General features: G+C 31.1%; 1 protein-coding gene across 3 annotated transcripts in view; it reads right to left on the reverse strand.

Moving 5' to 3' along the window:
• Positions 1-24,665, reverse strand: part of LOC105209103 (uncharacterized) — a 79,624-nt gene that overhangs the window by 13,844 nt on the left and 41,115 nt on the right. For all 3 annotated transcript variants that reach the window (XR_008471248.1, XR_008471247.1, XM_054230987.1), the window contains exon 3: positions 9,308-9,484. Coding sequence is in view for 1 of the 3 variants with exons in the window: in XM_054230987.1 (XP_054086962.1) it covers positions 9,308-9,484 (177 nt within the window). In the remaining 2 variants the exon portion in view is untranslated. The remainder of the gene's footprint in view (positions 1-9,307; positions 9,485-24,665) is intronic.

Genomic DNA, 24,665 nt, shown 5'->3' on the forward strand with positions numbered 1-24,665 from the left:
TCCACACAAACGCAATTGCAAACGCCATTCGCTGCGTATTTTAGCCGCTGAGGCGCCACAAGTGTCGTCCAAGCGACGGTTTATGCCAAATTTGTGTTGGATTAAGTTGAGCAGAAGATTTGTCATTGCCAACGTTGTGGTGTCACACTCGGCGTAATTAGTTACGGAAATGAATAACAAATCCGTTACAAATGCACGCAAATTAAAAAAAAAAAAAAAACAACAACAACAAACACCACCAACAAATTGTGCAAAAATGCGCTCAAGCCAAACGCAAGAAGGCGCCGCAGATAAGCGACCATGAATTTTGGCTTGCATGACGAATTGCGAAAGATGGCAGAGATGGCAGAAGTGAGCAGCAAATGAAAAGAAATTTCCATTTTCATAAATAAGCAATTGCGAAATGTGTGTATGTGCGCAAAGCAGAGTGATGAAGAAATGGAGTGTCAAAATATGTCAACAGAAACAGCAAATGTACAAGTGACTGTGCGGCATTTTGTTAGAAATAAATAAAAAAAATTGCAACAACAACAACAATGTTTGTAAATAAAGTAGTTGCACTGTTTTTAATTGACATGCAAACGTCAGCAATTAAGCACAACTCAGGCGCCTGCGTCGACGCCAACACTTGTACTCTACGATAGTTATGATTCATTGTGGCGTTAAAACATATGTGACACCTGCTACTGTGTGTGTGTGTGGTAATACAAATTAATATACATATGTATATATATTTACATACATATTATACTTATAAAAACTTTGGAAAAATGTGTTGTTGTGCAAGTGACGTGCCGGAAAGTTGCAATAAAATGCATTTCTTATACACGAGCTGTGTTTATAAGTAAACATTTATGTGTAAGCCATTAGAAAAAACTTAAAGCAAATTTCACTTTTATGCGAAACTAATTTTTTTGTTATATGCCTATTGCACTTTTCCGCCATTTTGTTTATTACTATTTTTCTTGTGCTCTTATTTCTTGCACGATTTCAACCGTAAAATCGTAATAATACACGACGATTTTATTTTGCTGTAGGTGATAAATATGAACACAGAAAAACGCTTCATTTATGTAAAAAAAAAAATAATTTGAAAACATAACGGTACTTCAGAAACATTTTTTTTTATTTAAATGGCTTAGTTATGCTACAATAAAAAATTGTTTGAAAAGTTTTCGGTTTTGACATTTAATTTCTGACCTTCGTTTTTTTTATTCCACTTCTTCTTCCTCTTTTTCTTTAATTTGTCTTTTTTAAGCACTTCCGTAATAAATAGTATGTGCTAGTGAATATATATACAGTAAATAAAATATTAATGTTGGAAAGTGGATGTCAAAATGAAAAATAAAAACAGTTATAGATGAAGAAAAGAGAATATATTATTATTTTTATACCTACAGCTAAATTTTGTTGTAAAATTTAATAACAAAGTGAAAGAAATTTCAAAAAATTGTTGCTTAATAAAGATTTATTGCTCCTTTCCTTTTGCCTAATACTAAATAAAATACAAATTCTACAATAACCTGAGTATAAAATTTCAGTAAATGAGAAACAAATATTTGTGAAGATACTATATATTTCATTAAATTTGTCCAAGTCATTTAGAAATAGTAGATTAGAAATTCAAAAAAAAAAATTATTATAATAGCTTCTTTAAGATTAGTATGAATTAGTCAAGTTTTATCAGACCATTTTTGAGTGTTAGAATTGCTTTCTGGTTTAAAAACTACTTCCTAGAAATCATTTCACATCTAAATATGGAAAGACACTACAAAAATACCATCCATTCAGTTATTGTGCTCTTAAATGTAATATTATACTCCTTTCTTTATATCACTGAACTCATATTCGAATAAAAAATCTTTTAATTTTATTATCCACTGGTTTGGAAGACAGCACATTCAATAGAAAAACGATTTTTGTCTTCTTATTGCTTTTTTACAACTTTTAGGTTAATTCAGCAAATATTTTCTATTTTATTGCAACTCTATACATTTTTAACGACCGTTTTTGAACCTTTAACCTCAAAAAAATTAATTTCAACTTTAAATCGGAATCCTAAATGTATGCTACACATTTAAAAAATTATTACATACATTGTTGCCTACATCCAGGCGCACACAATTAATATAAATATTTCACAACTTTTTGATGTATTATATACATATGAGTTCTCGAAAAAATTTGTTGTAATTTATTGTTTTTGTTTTGTGATAATCTTTATTTTTTATTTTTTGGTTGATCTATTATATTTAATATGGATATTTTCGCAAAAAAGGGTTGAGGTCATTTCAAATACACATTATTTTGAAACCCTATTAAGCAGTAAGTGCTCTGAAAGTGCCAAACAAATTTATCTCCTTCAAGCATCAATTATAACTACACATAATCTCTTCCAAATCGACTGTATTTGTAGAAGAATCTCACCATCACCGAGGTGCTGCATTATAATTAAATAAACTTGCTATATCTCCAGCTGTTGTTTAGACAGTTTACTGCATGAATGTTATTGTTATTATGTTATTATTCTATGCGCCACACAAAAGCGCAGTTAGAAAATCGTGTGCGCTTCAACAATTTCATTGTCAGTGTCCATGCTCTGCTGTCCATTATACGAGTAAATAACAGACATAAGTGTGGCAACATGTTGAGCAACAATGAAATGTTGCAGAGCTGCCGTTTACTGTTGCAGATTGCAGCACAAGTGTTTAGCTATAAACTTATATATTTGCTTTGATCAGAGCCATATTTATTTGCTCTTATTATGCATTCCATCGCTGCAATATGTATATACAAATATATTCTTGCACTTGCTTCTAGCTCTTTTATGCAACCACTTACAATCTCCTAGCACATTTTTATTGCAATGCCAGACAATCGCTGCTACAACTTGCTACTGCTTTTGTTATTGTTGCTTTATTGTTTCTTTGTCCACTGTGGCCATTTGTGCTTTGCACTTGCAAGCCATTTGAATTGTTCGCATACTTTTCGCGGCAACATTCGCCATATATGTTCTAATACTAGTCTATAAAGTCCACTTGTTTATTATTCAATTCTTTCAGGTTTAAATACCGTTAATTGCATTCTTATCTAACCGTTTGGATTTGGTCAACAATGGCAATGCGACGGCAAGCATGTGCTTACTGTGCGTTGTGTGAGGGGGGAAGTGCTGTGGAATTGTGTTGTATATATACTTATGTAAGATGTGTATGCTGGAATTTACAGCTATTCGTATAGAAAATACCGTTATCTACTTAAATTCGTTTGATAACAAAATAGTTTGATCAAATAGGAAAATGGAGCATTTTTGGTCCAGAAAATATAATAACTTTATGCATATTAGGCTAGAATCTGTTATAATATAAATTAAATATTTTCTTTATTATAAACATTTGAAAAAATATTTTGTTCTACTATTAATACAAAAATATTGGACTAAATCAACAAATCTCTATATCGAGTTCGTTGCTTAAGTCTTTTATAACAACAAAAAATTATTTTTGACAGTTAAAATATAATTCCACTACCGTTGTGTTCCCAATATGTCGCCAACATGTTGCTGTTGCTCTTTTTTGACAATTCTATAGTTGCCACATTTTTCTATTTAAAATGTTGATTGGCAACATGTTGCAAAGGCACACTTGTATGCTCTACTGAAGCTGCGTAATATTTACTTTATTCTTTTAAAATTTTTGTCTAATGTTGTTGTTATTATTCTGATGAGAAGAATGTAGGCTACAACCTGAATGCATTTGAAGTCAATTAAGAATTTGTGTTTACAAGCTGATTATGAAGTTAGTTGATGAACTTAACCACATCCATTGGATTCTAGTGAGTTTGTTGCAAATTCTTTATGTGTGCCACTTCAGCATAAATAATTTTTTGTTGCATTTTGCTGCTCATTTACAATGATTTTTGCGATTTTTCTGCGCACTCGCTAATTTCACTTGATTTTTTTAAATTTTTTTCTTTTACTACTTTTTGCTCAATGTTTTTTCGCGTTTTACTCGGTTATAAACATATAAAATATAATTACTTTTTCTTATTATATTTTCTTTTACTGCTCTTTCATCTCATATTTGCCCTCTCATCTGCTTTCGACGACCTCTTTCTTTTCCGCTTTTTCTCTAAATCCATTTCCTCAACTTCCGCACCGCATCTTCTTCTTATTTTAGTCTTATTTTTCTTTTCTTTTACTTTTATTTTTTGTTTCCCCAACTTTTTTTTGTAGTCTTCATGCACTTGCTCCAGTTTGTGCTTAATTGCCAACTTGTTGCTATTCTCCATATCTAGTTATTTCGTTGTTGTTTTAGTGCGCATTCACTGAAATATTTTACTGCTTTTGTTGTTGTTCACTGCATATGCATTGTTGTTGTTTCTTTCACATACATTGTTGTTGTTCCGCATATTGCGTCTGTAATCGATTTTCGTTGTTATCCAATGAATGATTTAAATAAACATATTTATTTTTGTTGTTGTCGTTCTTCGTTTTTCGTTTCTGCTTGTCTGTTAGCTTCATTTTTGTTGTTGTTCTTCGTTTTTTGTTACTGATTCTCTGTTAGCTCTCAAGTTTTTTAGTTGTTATATCGATTCTTATTGTTTAGCAACATTGTTGCATTGTTGACAGCAACATGTATGCGAAAGAAATTCTATGTTTGATGTAATTGATTATTTTTGTTGTTTTTTTTAATATTTTTTTCGGATTATTTTGGTGGTTATCTTCATGTTTCTTACTTTTGCTTGGTTTTATATATTTAATGTAGAAAAACGAAGTTGAGGTCAATCCACAGACAAAAATACATTACAAGTATAGGTTGACAAAAATAATTGTTAATATAACATTTTGAATCGAATATATATATTTGTCGTATTTTTTGGAATGTATAGACTTGTACGGGTCTTTTTTTTGGGTTAGTTTGTGATGGGGAAAAAGTCAAGATGGAGTATTGTAAGGGTTAATGATCTAGAGGACTCGATGAAATTCAAAAGTGAAGCCTAAACATTTTAAAATCTTTTAATCCATATCTTGGCAACTGCATTCTTGGTTGGTATAGACCTTGACTAATACTCAAGAATAATATTATGAGCGGGAGATATGCAATAGAACCAAAGATGATGATAAGTTCAAAGATTAGAGAGAAATTTCCATGAGAGGAGAAGTATATTGAGTGGAAAATAATTTTAAAAAACTTTTTTAAAATACCTAGCGGGAGAATCTAACCTAATAGCACACTTTTATCACAATTTAGCTAATATCCTACTGATTACCATGAATACCATCATTAAGGCATTAGAGCTCATCATTACTATTGCACACTATTGACGAGTAACCTATCACTTAAATACAAACAGAATTTTTCCCATCAAATTTTACGCCGATTTTACTTTCTAAAAACAAAAACAAAAGATAAATAGGCAATAACATCCTCAGAATAAGCAAAAAATTCGCATAAAATCAAAACATTCACTGTGCCACTTGCCAACACATTCGCTAAAGAACGTTAAATATTCATAAATGTATGCAGACACATGTTGCGGCGCATATGCCGTTAACACAAATACCAACAACAACTGCGAAAGCAAACGAAAGGGGCACGCTTGCATTCCCACAAATCGCAAATAATTGAGTGGGAGTTATTGTTGTTGGTGACAACGAGCAATGGCAGCAGAACAACACAACAACATAAAGGCAACAATTGAAAAATGCAACAACAACAGCAGTAAATACAAACAAAACGCGGCATCTGCATCAGCATATCAACCTTGACCTTTTTCGACAACTGCACGTAACGGTGAATTTATGGCTGTGTGGCAAGTACAATACTTTCGAATTAACTGCGGCGATCCCGCAATTCTTCACTCAATTCTTCTACTTTTTTGTTTCTTCTATTTCTTGTTGTTGTTGCTGTTGTTAGAAATGTGTGCCGATTTCTGCCTGTCGGGAGTAACTGCACATTATACCACTACTGACCTACTCCAGCCTGCCTCCGAGGCGACACAGCGATGTTTGTGCATTTTCATGCTATTTAGAATAATTATATATGCAATATACAAGTACACACGAGTGCAAGTGTGTGTGTGTGTGTCTGTTGCAGTGGTGACTGTTTGTTGCAAAGTGTCAGCTCATTCGTTTGTTATTTGCATGCATGCATGCCAACATGTTCGTCTCTGTTTGCTGTAATGTCGCTGTGACAGTTGCTTTGATGGCTTATCTGTTGCATGCAACATAATTATCAACACCAGCATCAGCATCAACGGTGTAAGCTTTAACGGTTGTTGTGCTTGAATGCGAGTGCAATTTATGTAGTTATTTTGTGGAAATTCTTTTTGGAGTTTTTTTTTGGAAAAAAGTTTTGGAAAAGTTAAATTTAAGGGGAGCAAAAATTATACTTTAAGGTTTGAGTAATTTTATTGAAATTTATTTTTTATATGAACCAAATTTTTTCAATTTTTTAAATAAAAATAATATATAAAACAATTATTGAAAAAAATTCAAGATGGACTTTTATGGAAAATATATGAAAAATATTTTAAATTTTTATACAGCTACAAACATGGGAAATTTTATATAAATAAATAAAAAAATTTATTATTTTCTTAATTTACCTTTTTTTACTAAATTATTTTAAAATATATTTTTTTTTTAAACATTGATTTTTATTTTTTATTAAAAAAAAAAACAATTTCTTTTGGAAAAAATTTTGAAATATTTTAGAAAATTAGAAATATGATATGACGTAAAACTTTGGTTTTATTAAAAATATTAAGAAGAGATGCGAAATTATTACTTTTTGTTGTCAAATTCATTGTTTTGGGATCGAGTTAAAGTTTTTCAAGAGTTAAAATCATTTTCTAAATTCACTTTTTCTTAAAAAAATTTTATAGTTTATAAAAAAATGTCCCTAGTAGTTACTTTTTTTCAGAAAAAGATTTTCCAAAAAAATAAAATAAAATATTTCCTTTTTTATATTAATAGATTATTTATCATTCTTTTGCTTCTTTGCTTCTTTTAACTTTTTTCCATTTCTAATAAAATCATTTAAAAATTAAAAATTAATAAATTATTAAGTAAAAAATATTTTTTAAGTACAATAAAATACTAAAATTATTATTAAATTGATTTGCAGAAAAGAAATATTATTACATTTTTTTAAGATTGCACAATTATTTTAAATTAAATGGTTTAAAAAAAGAAACCAAAAACATCATGAAAATAAAATAAATAAATTTTCAAATTTTTTATTCATGATGTGTCGTGCTATTTAATAATCCACTTAACCCTAATTACGCTATTAACTAATTATACAAAATATTTTATAATGTACTGGTTCTACAAGAATTTACCACTAACTACTACACCACGCTTCTCTCTGAACAAGTGCTTTGGTATGCAAAGCCATTTCCCAACTACTCTGAGCTCTTTTATTTCACTCTCCGCGGTGATTTGTCACCTGAAGAAATGAAGCAGAAGCTTCGCAGCAATAAAAAAGAACATTTGCCTGTGTGCTAGTGTCTGTAGTGAGTCAACTGTCTTCCGCAATCACTTTGCATTTAGCATATTTAACACCTTTTCGCTTTTAGCGAAATCACATAAAACACTTTTTTCCACTTTTTTTAAATTCTTCTTGCTCCGACCAATTGCATTCTGTTAACAAGCAAAAGCAACAAATTGGCCTATTTTTACACATTTACATATGAATGGGAGAATAACAAAAATTTCGTGTACCAGTAATCTAATTCCGATGATACTCGAGTGAAATATTTAACAACAGAGATAGCGAGGCGCTTGAATCTTAGCACACATTCACCTAAATGCGAGTATGTATGTTTATGTGTGTGCATTTCATGCGTGCCTACATTCTTCAGCTTCGCTTAACGCTGTTCTAGTTTGGTTGGCCTGTTGAGTAGTTACTTAGAAAAATATTTTTGCGTGAGCACTCTTACATATCCTTGACACTTTGATTGCGAATATTTGTGTTGATCAAAGCAAAAAATAGGTTTTGTGGCATAAAAATAATTCAAACAATTTGTAGAAGAGCAACAAAAGAGTTGCCTTGCGTGATAAATGTGCTACAATGTTGTTGCATTGGCGTGGTCAGTTAACTGTTCGGTTAACGGAAGACAAAATTGCATTTAGATTTGTGGCACTCGCGTGTGGCCGGTACAAAAAAAAAAATAATAAAATTTGAGAAAACAAATAAAAATTGTGTGATTTGTTGTGCGTGCGGCGACAATTGCCCCCTTTCTGTCATTCAAATAGCTAACAGAAATTTCCTCGGTTATTTCATTGCCTCAGGTTGTAAGACAATGTGAGATCTATGTACGAATATTTATATTAGAGAGATTGTTAATTTCTAAGTTGGAAAAGATAGTGTAGTTAAACCCGGTAATGCATTTGTTTTTGTCTCGATTATTATTTAATTTAATTTTATTTCTTTTAAATATTTTATATAATCTGGTTTGATATTTTTCAACGGGTTTTATAGTTCTCGACAATTTTCTTTCGGTAAAAATTCATATAGTAGTTATTTACACCTTCTAGTAGAGAAATCTCGCGTTCATTATTCTGCATTTAAAAATATAGATCTATGAAATATCGATAACTTATCGATAAGTTCGATAACTTTTTCATATATAATTTTTATGGAGCCATATCATCGGTAACTATTAGTTAGTTGGAAAAATATGAGAAAATAATGTATAAATATTGAAAATATTAGATAGGAGTCTAAGAACATAAACTCGCTACAGTTTTCGAATCGATTTTTTCTACCTAAAATAATTTCGATCATAAAAGAGATACCTCAAAAAGTTCGATTCACTTTTTTGTTTCTTCTATATACTAAATCATTCTAATGTAAGAAACATACTATTTATCGATCCATATAAAATAATTTTCGATAAATATCGGGTTTTTGGTATTAAACTGGTATTAATAATTTTGAATATAGTTGTTTGAATTGAAATGAAGTTTTTCCGTTTATTAAGCTATTGTGAGCATATCCTTTCAAAACTTGAAATCGAAAAAAAAGTTAAGAATTTTTTTCTAATAAAAACGATAAATCGATTGGATTTCACTGAAGGCAAAATTGTCAAAAAATACCAGGATATTTGTTTTATATATTAAATGCGACCGTAAATTTTGAACGAAAATTTTCGATTACTAACGATTACTTCGATAAATATTAAATTTTTATCGATTTTTAAATATATTTTCTATCGATATTTTTTGAGAATTTATGTATTTTAATATTTTTTAATTTAAAACTAGTTTTAATTACAAATTTTACTGCCTTCAAACACTTACCACAAAATGGTATGCCATCCGGCACCCATGTGCCTTTATCGCAAACACGTCGCGCCGGTCCCAACAGCTCAAAGCCGCGTTCGCATGTATAGGAAGCGACAGTGCCATGCGTCAAATTCGCACTGGAAAATACAACTGTGCTGTGGGCTGGTGAACCAGGAAAACTACAAGGTGGTTCTGCAATGATAAAATAAAAATATAGATTATTAAAATTTGCATATACAAAAGTGGGGGAAAAAAGTAAAACAATTATGAATTTTATCGAAAATATTTGAGGAAAATGTTTCACACAATTTTACTCCTCTCCTGAGCAGAGTGTTTAAAAATTTACTTTCCTTGTGAACTCAGTACATGTAATTACTCTCAAAAGATTTAATTACACTTGCAACACTTCCTTATAGTTACACATTCAAGTTTAGCATAAATCCACACAAGTTAATTTCAAAAATGAAAATTTTCATAAAAATCCAATGCAAATAAAATCACTTCTCAGCCTCGATATGTCTGTGTGTGTCCAAATCATAAATTTCACTTTTCCTGATGAATTACGCATAACGTTACGTAACAGCGGCCGGCGCTTAGCTGGTTTTCGCACAGAGACGAACTTCCTTGTGGCTGTCAGCATGAAAGCTTTTAAGCTAGCAACTAGAAATAATGACACCAGCTGACACTAACACACTAACTGACTGACACACGCAGTGAGCATTAAAAATCCTGCCTTCGAAGTACGCCATACGGCGCTTACATGCATGTGAAGCGATAAAACAGAGAAATTATGTACGCAGATATGCTTTACATAAAGAAAAAAAATGAATTTTGTTGTTTTAGATATCCATTATATAAGCCATATGGGTCATAAAAGTTGTGTATACGCAGTAGTATTCACTGATTTTGAAGACTTTCCCACGCCCCATGGCGCTTACGCAGTATGAAGTATATTTTTGTATGTTCGTATGTATGTATATATGTATGTGTGTGGCAGATGTGCACAATTGTCTAAGCCAAGTGATTAAATTGCACCAATTAGTTGGTATTGTCAAGCGACCCCAGGCTGATTGCATCATCTAGACTCATGCATATATAATTTCTTTAAAATACATACAAACACATACAATGAAGAGTTTCCATATGCCCTACCAAACGCCGGGCTTTCAATTTTGTAATAACTAATTGGACTGCCCGCTGACCGCTTTGACCTGTTTCGTTGGCCTGTCGGCTGCCACTGCGTATGAGTAATCATACGATTTTGCAATGGTAGATTTCAAATTTCGTTATTTTTTTTTGTATTATTTTTTTTTTTCTGCATTTTATTAAATGTGGTTCCTCTTTAGAATACGCTCAATGCTTATGCTTAGTTTCACTGCAGCTCATTTTAACTGCTTTTGGCTTGCTATTGCAATCGCTAATTTAAAGCTTCTTCAACTCAAACGCATTGCTGTGCATCGTAATTGCTTGAAAGTGGCACGGAAGTGACTTGCATAAGCAGCTGATAAGTTATAGGTTATAAAAAGAAATATGAAGCTTAAGCTTAACTAGCTAGTTGGATTTCTCAATGGTTAAATTTTCAAAATTGATTTACAGTCAAAGATATGAGGTTTCTTGTGAAATATTATGTTTACTCAAGTAGAAAATAATTTTTTGGTGATATTAAAGGCAACTAAGAAGAGTTAGAATATTAAATAAAAACTATTCGAGTTAAATTTTCTAGATTGCTTCGGTTGAGGGGTATAAAACGTTACCTTCTAGTACTTTCAGTTATGTCTGCAGTAAGTTTTTCTGATTCATTATATATATTTTGGAATATACGATAATAATAATAATAATAAAAATAATCTTTCTGGCAGAATTCGACTAAAACTATTTTATAAAATATATTTTCATATGAATTATTGAGAACACTATTGATGTGAAGTTCAAATGGTAAGGTTTCTATTTTAAGTAAGATAATAGTATGTGAAGAAATAAACAAAAAAACATTTCTTTTGATATAATTGTGAAATAATTATCATTTCTACGTATCACAGCACAATATTTATTGCCATAAGACCATTTCATTGTAATGCAGATACTGCAAACATATTTATTGGGCCTAATCATTGAATCCGCAACGAATTCGATTTCGATATGATAAAGATTTTCGATCGAAAATGTTCATGCAATCATTGATTCCGTCGATAAACTGTTTTACCACAAAGTGACAATATAAACCTGTTTTATCGATAAATGCTACAAAATTGGTAGTCTGTGCTTTTTATTTTGTTCAACAAAAATTAAAACTGACCTTTAAGTATAGTGAAATTTCTTCAAAAAAATATTTAATTCGCCTGAGGCTCTTTGATAAAATTCTTTCGCTATTTTATATCGCTTAAACATCTTTAATTTATTTTAGTTAGTCTCTTTTTGGCTCTATTCTCTAAAATACCAATTTAAAATATAATTTAGTCCATCATCAGTAATTGTTTACATAAAAACTTCCACTGGTTTATTTCTTCAAAATCAACGGATTCGATGATTTCGTAATTAGCGACATCTATTAGCCGTGGAATGTATTTTTTCGAGTCGGTAAGTGAGTTCAATGTGATTGTAAATTTTATTTTCGATACGGATTCAATGATTCCGACATAAAATTTTTCTATCGAAACGGATTCAATGATTAGGCCCATTACTTTACTCAGTATTTGATTTAAAGCCCAATCATATGTCTTCTTCTTCTTAACTGGCGTAGAAACCGCTTACGCGGTTATAGCCGAGTCCACAACAGTGCGCCACGCATCTCTCCTTTTGGCGGTTTGGCGCCAATTGGTAATACCAAGTGAAGACAGGTCCTTCTCCACCTGGTCCTTCCACCGGAGTGGAGGTCTCCCTCTTCCTCGGCTTCCACCAGCGGGTACTGCATCGAAAACTTTCAGAGCTGGGGCACTTTCATCCATTCGAACAACATGACCCAGCCAGCGTAGCCGCTGTCTTTTTATTCGCTGGACTATGTCTATGTCGTCGAACAACACATACAGCTCATCATTCCATCTTCTGCGGTATTCGCCGTTGCCAATGTTTAAGGGACCGTAAATCTTCCGCAAAACCTTTCTCTCGAAAACTCCTAGTGCCGTCTCATCGGATGTTGACACCGTCCACGCTTCTGCACCATAAAGTAGGACGGGAATGATGAGGGACTTGTAGAGTTTAGTTTTTGTTCGTCGAGAGAGGACTTTACTTTTCAATTGCCTACTCAGTCCATAGTAGCACCTGTTGGCAAGAGTGATTCTGCGTTGGATTTCAAGGCTGACATTATTATCGGTGTTAATGTTGGTTCCTAGGTATACGAAATTATCTACAACTTCAAAGTTATGACTGTCAACAGTGACGTGGGAGCCAAGACGCGAATGCGCTGACTGTTTGTTTGATGACAGGAGATATTTCGTCTTGTCCTCGTTCACCACCAGACCCATTCGCTTCGCTTCCTTATCCAGGCGGGAAAAAGCAGAACTAACGGCGCGGGTGTTGTTTCCGATGATATCAATATCATCGGCGTACGCCAGGAGCTGTACACTCTTGTAGAAGATTGTACCTTCTCTATTTAGCTCTGCAGCTCTTATAATTTTCTCCAGCATCAAGTTAAAGAAGTCGCACGATAGCGAGTCACCTTGTCTGAAACCTCGTTTGGTATCGAACGGCTCGGAGAGGTCCTTCCCGATCCTGACGGAGCTTTTGGTGTTGCTCAACGTCAACTTACACAGCCGTATTAGTTTTGCGGGGATACCAAATTCAGACATCGCGGCATAAAGGCAGCTCCTTTTCGTGCTGTCGAAAGCAGCTTTAAAGTCGACAAATAGATGGTGTGTGTCGATCCTTTTTTCACGGGTCTTCTCCAAGATAATCATATGTCTCCATCGCCTAAAACTATGCTAAGAATATTACTTCAGTGGTTGCATAAATTTTTTAACCGTTTATGCTTTAATTTAAATATAAATGTTATTTACTAAAACAAAGTAAATATGTTTCACAGTTGAAGGTATGAGTGGCGAACTAAGGATAGAAACGTTTTCTAAATGGCATATAAGAGCTTAAATAGAGAATATCATTTCGTTTGAACCCATTCGATGCCTCTAATAAATAGAACAGCATACTCGTAGACCATTTTTTGAAGAAGCAAGTTTGTGATAAATTCTTTAGTTGTTATTACATTAACGAGATCCTCTTAAACAATATGTACTCATCACCTCAAATAACGATATGATCCTTGATGTTATTTAATATGTATTTTCATTAAAGAATCTTATTGGGTAACAAATGGAATAATTATAATAAAACTGGTAACAAAGTATTCTCTTGGAATTAATTTTTTGTTACATATTTTTCGTAAAATTAAAATTTTTAAAAGCGCCTAAATGTAGGCAAATGTTTATTGTTCAATTGTTTATGCTTGAATGCGCCCAAAAGTATAATAAAAATGGGATTAAAATGGGTTATAAGTTAAAAAAAACTAAGACCTGAGATGTGCGACATTTGTTACATGTTTCAAAATTTTTTTTTTGTGGAATGTATTATTTCAACATAGTTAGTCTAAGCGCCTAAATGTTGGCAATAAGTTATTGAATGCTGGATTTAATTATAATACGCACAAAAGTATATTATAAATATTTCAGATTCATCCGAAAGACTGGTTTTGGTTTTGGTTTAGCAATCTTAGATATTTAAAAATATAAATATATTTTTTTTTTTATTTTTGAGGCTTTCGTGGTAAAAATCGATTGTCTATATGTTCCTTCAACTTTTTTAAATAATTCTACACTTACATTCGGAGAATAACATTGGTATAACTGCTTCAATGTACACATAATAATAACAATAAATCACTCAGTCTTTATTGCAACTAATTCTATAAACGCAAGAATGCAGAAATATTGCATTTCAACTACCAAGAACTGCAATAAACCACAGCAACAACGGTTCGTGCTTTGTACAACAATAACTCTAACATGAAATGCTTCCCGCGCAAATAATAAATAACAACAAAATATTTAACGGGTGAGCAGTGAACATTGAACATATTTTAAAATACCTTCCACAGCAACATTCATATATCAAAAACATCAGAGAAATGTATTTCCTCCTACCAACCAATAACTGAAGACTTAAGACACAAACTTTCAACAGCAAGCAATATACGAGTATGATTGTATTGTAAACTGGAAATTAATTGCAAACCGGCAACCGATTAGCTGCGCCACCATGAGCTGTTAAGTGTTGCAAGGCATATGGTTAGAAGAGTCGCGATGCGAGAAATTGTTGATCGGCTATGCGCTGCGCACATTTTCAAGAGCAGCTAGTGGAAGAGATATAATTTACAGTTGTGTGGGCAAATATGTATGTTGTTGTTGTAATTTTTCATATTGCTGCCCAAGACGCCGTCATTGGCACTTGTTCTGGGCAACTTGATGGGCGATGAGTGTGTCTCAAGTATGTAAGAGATGTGGTTTGTAACCGTTATGCAGTTATTGATTCGTTTGATAGCGGAAAAATAATTGTTGTGAAAAATTTATTAACGTAAGCTCAAAATGAAAAAATAATTGATAATAAATCAAATCAATTTTAAGTTTTGGGGGGTCAAATTTTTAGATTTAGTGGAGGGTTTTGTACTTAAAATAATTTATATTTTTATTAAGCTGAGAGAGAAATCGGTTTTGTTATGAAGAGTAATTAATTGACTAAAAAAATTAAATTAAAAAATTTAAATAAAAAAAAATTTAAAAGTCAAATTATACAATTAACTTTTTTTTTTAATTTTTATAATCTATTTAAAGAAAATAAATTTTTTGTACTTATTTTATGGAAAATTAATTTAAAACAATTTTTGTGACTTATTATATTATATATATATAAATTTATTTGTTTTATATGATATTTACTTTTTTAATTTTTTTTTTAATTTAAATTTTTATTATAATTTTTTTATGAAAAATTAATCGATTTATTATTATTTACTAAAAAATAATTTTTAATTTTTTTTCCTAATTTTTTTCATGAAAAGTTATATTTTTTATAAGGTTTTATTTATAAACAATTTTTCCGTGATTATTTTTTTTAAACATATTTTTTTACGAAAAAATTATGAAATTAATTTTTTTTTATTTTTTTATAATTATAATTTTTATTATTTATTTTTTATAAAAAAAAATTAATTTTATTTTTTTATTTTTTTTATAAAAAATTAATTTAAGGAAAATAATTTTTTTGTACTTATTTTATGAGAAGTTATATATTATATTTTATTTAAATTTTTTTTTATTTAAAAAGTTTTTTTTTTTATAAATTTTTCTTATACACTTTTGTAAAAAATTAATTAATTTATTATTATTTATTTGTTTAATGGAAAACTATTGTTTTTGTTTTATTATTTTAATGAAAATTATCCATAGCAATAAATTTTTTATTGGAAAACATGCAACACACGTTATTTTCCGCCTTTTACAACAATCACAAGTTTCAGCCTACTTCCCCACACACATAAATACATATAAACAACACACACTCACTCATATTCAACTACAACCAGTCAGCTCAGGCCGTTCGCCATTCACTAAGTACGCGCAGTAATCACCGATAAAGGCAATTAAGTCGCTATTTATTATTATGTAAAGCACTTGCACTACTAGCCATCACATAGACGTTGGTCGCCACATTAATGGGAACGACAAGTGATCACTACCACTAGCGGCCACTAGTGGCGTTTAAGCCACTGCTGACTTGTTACAATTCTTTTGTTTTACTTTTTTTTTCTTGATCGTTAAAGTTAAGCTGTTGGCATTCCGGTGTGTTGAGGTTATGGCTTATGTGTTTGTTGTTGCTGTTCGCTGGCCTGCTCCTTATTTGATGTAAGCGCTGCATATCAGGTTACACTGCTTTTACAGCCAAGTATTTGCAATGGTTGTGATTTTTCGCTGTTGTTTTTGTTACTTTTGTTGTTGCAACAAGCCTGTGGCAATTTAGTGTCTGCACTAGTTTTAGCCACTTCTGGTTTGCCGTTAATCGGTGCGGCTCAAGTGTTTGATGGCATTTCAGGTTGTTGGTGTTTTCTTTTTTTTTTTAATTTTTTTGTTATCTTTTTTTAGTTTTTTGTCGCTTTTGTTTGCGGTGATTGTGTTAACCAAAGGTGACTAAGAGTAGGTTGTATTGTGGTACTCGGCATAACTGAAATTGCTTCTTTGCTTCTTTTTCTGATTATATTAAAATGAAAGTTGCGTCAAGTTGATTGGTTGATTATGCTTAATGGTGCATATAAGGTATTAATCTGCTGGGTTGCTGATAATCTTGAATATTTGTGGTATTATCTGATAACTGTACACGATAGTCTACTTATTATTATTAGTTCTGTATGAAGCTTTTTAACTGCTAATAAGTGTATATGAATTATTTATTAAGTTGGTTAAGGGGAGAGTTGAAAATACTTAATACTTTTAATTTTATAAATTTAACAAAGAAAATAGAGGGTTTTTAAAGATAAGCTTAAGATTGCGTTAAGCTGTATCTAGATTTGACTTTCTTCAAGAAAAACTTGCTTTAAAATTGTTGGAAAAACTATGAAATGTCTATATGAAATAGTATTTAGTTCCAAAAAAATATATTTTTTTATTTTGTGAGCCTTGGGGCGCTATCTTCTTGGAATCACATATTTTCCAAGTCCATATTATCCAAATCGGGCTAAACATATTCGGTTATCATTGAGCGGTAGCGATTCCCTTGTACAGTAACGTGCCGGTTATGATCATCACGGAAGAAGTACGGCCCAATGACGCTGCCGGCCCATAACCGCAGCAAACCTTAATTTTTCGGGATGCAATGGTGACTCATAGAGTATGTGTGGATTGCCAATAACGCCTATTTTGCTCATTGAGGAAGCCATTCAGCCAGGAAAGAGCCTCATAGCTACGTAGGACAAACCTTACTGAAGAGAGTTGTCAAAAGAGCGGAAAAAAATAAGGCGTCATTTGCTGTCCCTATCGACCTATTTTTGTAGCTACCAAATCGAAAAACCCTTTATTATGGAATTAGATATGATTTACCGTCTATGAATTGATTATATAATGCACCACGAAGAAAAAAATGTTAATGTCGCCTAAATGTCTGCTATTCGGAATATAATATTTGCTTATTTAGTACGTAACCTAATAGAATCAAGCAAAGCTTCAGCATAAATGAGATTTTGACTTAGAAATCTGAGAACGTAACTGTAAAATTCAGAGAGATTATAAAAATATAGCAATTTTGTAGTCATTAAAAACAAATACTTATTAAATATTAAAAGTTTTGTGACTAAAAAATATACGGAATGGGACTAAATTTAGCAAAATAGTTTTATAAAGAGAAATTTAAAAAAAATATATTCTTTTATGGATCGAATTATAATTTTATTTATTTATTTAATATAATAAAGCTAATAATTTTTCAAAAATATTTTTGACTGTTCTCGGACAGGAAAATGACGTCAAAAAAGCATTTTTAAGAAGATTTTGATAAACAAATTATTTTTCTTTTAATTTTAGAGTTTGGACTCAATTCTATACTACCCGAAATTTTCATGTTTTGTTTTCTTAGAAATAATAGTAATTTTATAAAATTTCGATCATTTTGTTGTTATAATTCATACTTGGAATTTCTTAGTCAATAATATTTCAAAAATTTCCCATTCATAAAAACGATTTTTTACAAGATTTGCATATCCAAATAGGAATGTTTATGATCCTGAGATTTAATTTATTTTTTATTAAAATTTTCTAAATTCCAAATAAACTCAAATTACCCAAAATATGCACTCAAAATCAAACCTCCCAGGCTTATGCCTTCAATAAGCGACTATACTCGAATAATTAATGCAAATACTTGGTTATAATTTTCAAGAATGCTTGTACAACAAATAAACGTCACATATAAACAAATTAACCAGCTCATATGTACCGTTTAACGTCTATTTATAGACGCGATGTTGTGTGTGTGTAATAGCAGCACTTGCTAACCGAAATCCACTGGCAATCGTCACCTTACCGTTAGCTAACCTATACACAACGCAGCATAAAAGCTTTTCACAAAAGCAGCAACAACAACAATAAAAACTGAAATAGAAAGAAAAAAAAACACGAAAAATGCAACAACAACAAAACACGAAAAGTAACTGCTTTAGCACTAGACACAAGCAAAGAAATACCAAAGCAGCCAGTGTTTGTTGTTGTTTATGTGTTTGTGACTGTCGGACAACAATTCAGCTGCAAACGTCTCGGTGGGTAATATGAAAGCTGCGTAGGCCAACAATCATAATTAGTATTACCACGAGTGTTGTTGTTGTTGGCTGTGCAGTTGTTGTTGTATTTTCCAGTTTATTTCTCATTTATACACGACATTGTTGTTGTTGTTTTTTTATTACTTTTTTTCTTCATTTCCATTTTTCTTTTTCTTCTTCTTCGAGACTTTTTTTGTAACTTCAGTTTTTTTGTTGTTTTCTCCAGTGTAGATATCACTTTCACTGCTGCTTCACATCGCGATTGAGTTGGGAATTTTTATTGTATGTTCGCTCAGGTACCATCTGTGTAGTCAGTCAGTGTGATGATCTTAACTGATGTGATCTTTGTGTGGCAACAAGTTTAGGTTCGATTCAATAAAAATGAAAAGGGAAATACCTGCATGTGGTATCTACATACATACATATGTATGTTTGTATGTCTGAACTCGCAGATAAGATAAAGTGAAATGAGAAATTAAAAAAAAAAAATACATTCACATTGCTACAGATGAAAGCTCAGCGTTTGTGCGGTAAGAGTGTTGAGTTTAAGACTCACGTGTTAGGTATTTACTGAGGGGATTATTATTGATGAAAATATATTATTTTTAAATTATTATTCCTCAATGATTTTCATATTTTTTTGGATATTTATTTATTCAAATTTTATATTTTCTAAGCTAGAAGCCATAATTTAATATAAATAAATATTAAACCCCGCTTTATATCATATTTTTTATTTTTTTATGTTTAATTGAAGCCTATCATTTTTTGTCTTTCTCTTTGCTACTGCTCTTTCATCTTCACCAAAAATATTTTACATTTTTTTCGTGTGTCTAAATGCTTCAGTGACTGCCCAGCGTGGGAGTTGCTGTCAGAAATTTATGGTTACAAATGAAATTAATTTCTACTTTGTAAATACACAACAAAAAGCATACAAAATATGGTAGAGGGGAAGCTAAATAATAAAAATATGCAAAACAGAACTGTAATTTGGGATTTAATTAATCAAAAGCTATTTTTGTTGTGGTTTTTATAAGTTTCTTTTTATTTTTTATTTTTTTTTTTTAGTTTTTAGTTTTTATTTTTTTATTTTTTTTTTATATATTTTTCTTAAATATATTAAATATTTGATCAAAGCAGTTAGACAAATTAATCTTAGTTGCTCTGAAGTAGATCTCTTCCTCTCTCGAAATATTTTTATTCACTAAGCAAATTTTTTAGGCAATTTATTAAGGTGGCAACTCTTTAAGAGAATCTTGTGGGATTGGTGTACGACGAAAATAATTTCTTATTTTAGTTAGTGCATTTTTATTGATGTCGTTAACGAAAGCGTTTAATAATATACGATTTTGTTTCAAAAGTTGTAAGAAAACAGTTTTAAAGGTTATTTTGCTGTGTTGATTATATAAAAAATATAACATTAAAAAATTTCATATTCATTAATTCAATTTATATTTCAAAATATTAAAAAAATTAGGTGGCAACTCTGATTTAAATATTTACGATTTTCTTCTTTTTAGCCACTATGTGTGATACAAATTTTCCGAAAAAACGAGTATGGCAACCCTATAGCTTAGTTTTAGCATCTCTTATACACCAATAAGAAGCTTCTTTTTATTTTTAAGCAACTTCAAAAATATAATTTCTATTATTTTTTATTTTTTTTTAATTTCGCAATGGTAAATAAAGAAGCTTTTGAATATAAATTTTTCTTCTTGACTGATTATATTTCTTCATATTACGTACTATTGGGCGCATTGACCGCATTTTATTTCAATGATGAGCAAAAGAATATAAATTTTTATAATAAGAAAAGATGGCAACTCATTTTGATTTTATTGTACATATTTGCTAATTGAACATTTTTAAGAAAAAAGTAGTATGTAAAAGGTGGCAACTCTGTTAAAATTTTTGAGATTTTATAATGTATTTGTGTATATGTACAGTTGAACTTCCATAACTCGAATTTCAATAACTCGAAGTTCTTCATAACTCGAACTCTTGAATTGGCAATTGAAGTCAAAAATCATACTAATTCCCTTCCATAACTCGGAAGTCTTTCCAACTCGAAATTTTTTGTGGAGTTTAATGATTCGAGTTAGGAAAGTCCAACTGTATTTTTAAAAGAGATATACTGTACTAATATAAATTTATATATTTTTCAAATGTGAAGCCATATTCCATAATAGGTTATAACCAAAAATTTTCTACATAACCTCACTTCTTAAGCTAAAAATAATATGACTAATCTCGCAAACTTATAGTGCCTTGTTTCTCTAAAATGCTAAATAATATTTCAAATCTAAAACAACAACAAAAAACCAAAGAATTTATACACGTTCATTTCGCAATCATAAAAACTTTATTAACCCACCACAGAGCAATTGTTCAATGTACAAAAACAATGTACGAAACATTGCGACAACCGCTTCGCTGATTACTTTCTTTTTACGTCGCTGATCTCGAACGCACACCGAAGTGGGTCAACAATTGGGTCGGCACTTGCACTTTTCAAGCAGTCAAATTGCAGACACTACACAAAGCCAAGGAAAGCATTTGAGCTATACAACAAAAAACCGCCATCAGATAACCAAAAGTAAAACTAAGACATTGAAATCAATTTCGTAGCACAAAACACAGTGAGAACAAAGCTACCTACCACTTGCTGCCGGCGGGCATAATAAAGTTCAGTTGGTTTAATTGCGCCAACTGCGCAGACAAATTGCCGGCGAGTAAACACAATGGACTTGACGCGGTCTACAGACTGCTATGTGTAGGAGAATTAGAATAAGTGCGTTGGGGGAGGGAGGGAGGCAAGCGGCGCAGTCAGTGAAATTAATTGTGGGAAGTTGAGGTTCTTTTTTTTTGAGTTTGAACTTTGGGTACTCCATGAAGAGGAGAGAAAAATTAATTACAATTTTTAGGAATTTTTTAGGAGTTTTTGGAAGTATGTGATTCTAAGCAAGATCTCTAAATAATCAAGTAAAAGTTTATATATTTATAATCTCTTATATTTGTATATATATAAGAGAGCAGCAAGTGTCTAATTGATGGCAAAAATTACAATTATATTTTTATAACTGTACTCAGACCTAACTGATTTTAACTTATCATTCAATAACTCCTATTTAAAAACTAAAACAATGCGAGAAATGATAATTCTCTTCATAATTCCAACCAACAACGGTACTCTCTTGCAACAAAATTACTAAGAGTAACACAATTTAATTACACATTTCTTCAAGCATTACCTTAGTGCCTGGGTCAACGCCTACTTACTTGAGCAAATATTGGTTTATGACTGCATGCGCCTCTTTTTCTATTGTTTTTTTTTTACACATTTCTGTATTTCCACTTTGATGAGTAGCGCCTAATTACCGACATTGACCACACAAACCGGGCGCTCAAATGAAAAAAAAACAACAACAAATGCCAGCACGTGTGTCAGTAATTTAGAGTTTTTAGTTTTATATGAAGACACATTGAGGTAAGTTCTTGCAACACGCCTTATGACTACCAAACCACATATACAGGCAACACAACAGTGATTGCGGTTATATGGGTGAATGCGGTGTAGCAAGTGAGCGAATGAATGAATGTGATTGTGCAATATTATTAGTGCATAACGTACGGTAAATTTCAATTGAAGCGAAGTGAGAGGTGGAAAGTAGGAGAAGCTGAAGATGAAATAGAAGTATGAAAGGGAGGAGAGGAAGTAGCAGAAAAAAAGCAATTACTAAATGAAAACATTATAGTGACTGTGTGAGGTGTTGCAAAGAAAGTCATTGCAATATGAGCGCGCAGAAATATACAGACAATTACATATATACAGAGTTGTATGCCATGTGTTGGATCTTATAGTAGCGTATGGATACCAGCAAGAGCCAGTCGCTGCGCTGAAGTGCATTGCAATTAATTTGTTGCTTATGATTGTGTAGGTTTGCTGCTTTGTACTTATTCATTCTGTGGGTGTGCAATTTGCTTAATAAATAGTTTGTTCACCTACTAATTGCCGTAATTAAAATAACTCCGTTATGAATCATATGTGCTCTTGCTTTAATATGTAATTATTAGAGTAAATAAAATTAAATTTAACAATTATTAGATGCTTACTTCGCGTATTCAAATATATATGAATGAGAGAAAAAAATTGAAAAATATAAAATATAAAAAATTAGTGTTACATTGTAAAAAAATAAAATATTATTTTTAACACTTATACAGGCTTTCGCTTTTCTTTATAAAAAATTATTAATATTCTTTACAATTTATTTTCACTTTATTTATACCTGTCGTTTTGAGTGCTTAAGCATACTTATCATGTATATTATATATGAAATTTATATATTTTCAGACACTTATTCATAACTACATAGTATATAAGTATATCAATAATTAATGGCAATGGTAATGAAAGTGATATTACTTTAATAGGAACTTTTGTTTTACTTTAAATGTTGAAATTTAAGTGTCAAGCAATTAAAAAAATCAATTTTCTAATAAACATATATGAGGTGTGCTAAAAATAATGGGAATTTTTAAAATCCAATTGGCTTCGTGTGCATTTTTTCTATTTCCGAAAATAAATTTTAATAAATAGACCTTAAAGGGCCAAAGTATATTCCAAGAATGAACTTTGTGTAGTATTTGGACGATTGGAAGAAGTGTATAATATAGAATGGGGACTATTTTGAAGCCGACAACATTAATGTAGACGAATGAATAAATATTTTCGACAAAAAAACGAAAATTCCCGTTATTTTTTGAACACATCGTATATTTGAAGACCTATTTTAGAGAAAAATTTAACGAAGGTAAATACACTATACCAATAACAGTCTTAAAAATGTTCATTAATAAATTTTCAACAAATTTTAAAATAAATATGCATATTTCTTAGACAAATTTTATAATTCTTATAATTCTAATTCTAATTTGATATGAAGTAGAGAAAAATTGTGTGGTAGAACATATAATGAACTGGAACGTTCTAAAAATAGGACAAGAGGATTAGTATAGGGGTTATGAGGCCTGTTGTGACTTTATATTAGGTCTACAACTTTTCCACCGTTTCCAATAGATGTCTCTAGGGTCAAGCACTGGTCGATTAAATCGTTTTATATCGATCTTGGGTATTTGTGTCAACATTAACCCAGCAAAATATTTGTAGAGATCTGTTTACATCCCAAACTTATTCTCAACTGAAAATGTCAAATTTTTAGCCGAATTCTCGACATTTGCGGGAAATTTTGGTTTTCTTTTTTAATTCCAAGAAAAGTGCGGCTGAGGCGAATCGAATGTTTTCGGATACGTACGGTGAGGCTGCCTAAGTGAAAAAAACCTTAAATTTACAAAAAAACGGCGGAAGCAAAGTTGTAGACCTAATATTTACTATTATTTCATGGAAATTATTTAATAGAATACCCAACTAGTTCATTTCTAACATACGAAATATAATATCATCAGAAGTTTATACAAAATATAATTACAACATATTAGGGAGAATGCTACAGAGCATTACCATGAAACTGCTGCAGAGTTTATAATATATATTTTTATTTTTGTGTAATGCTTTATTCATATCTGCTATATTATGAAAAATATTCAAGCGCCTTTTGATTCTTAGGTCACTAGAAATCCAGAAAGGTATTCAGAAACACTTCAACAGCGTTTTAAAAAGTTGTAATGTCTAGAAGACATGTCTATGATACTAAAACTGTTTTCTATAGTGCGGGCCACTAAATGTTATCAGAAAAAGTGGTGGCATGAAATAAAATTGATGAAAAAAAAACATTCAGCAGACGTTTAAAGGTTTAAGATGAAAAAGTAGAGAAAGAACACTAAGTAAATTTTTTCCTCTGATATTCTTGGACACTTCAGAAATTGATCACAATGGTAGCCCACGTGTTTAACAAAAAAATTTCAAATTAAATTTTATTGAAAAACGTTTATCAATTATCATACTGTTTTTAGGAACTACATTCGGAAAAAAAAATTTAATACATTTTCATCTTCCCAGACGATTACCACATCTTAAGGTTCAGCACAAAAGACACTGTTAGCACAGGGATTTAAAGAATACTTTTT

Source organism: Zeugodacus cucurbitae, chromosome 5, assembly GCF_028554725.1.
Source record: "Zeugodacus cucurbitae isolate PBARC_wt_2022May chromosome 5, idZeuCucr1.2, whole genome shotgun sequence".
Taxonomy (NCBI): Eukaryota; Metazoa; Arthropoda; class Insecta; order Diptera; family Tephritidae; genus Zeugodacus; species Zeugodacus cucurbitae.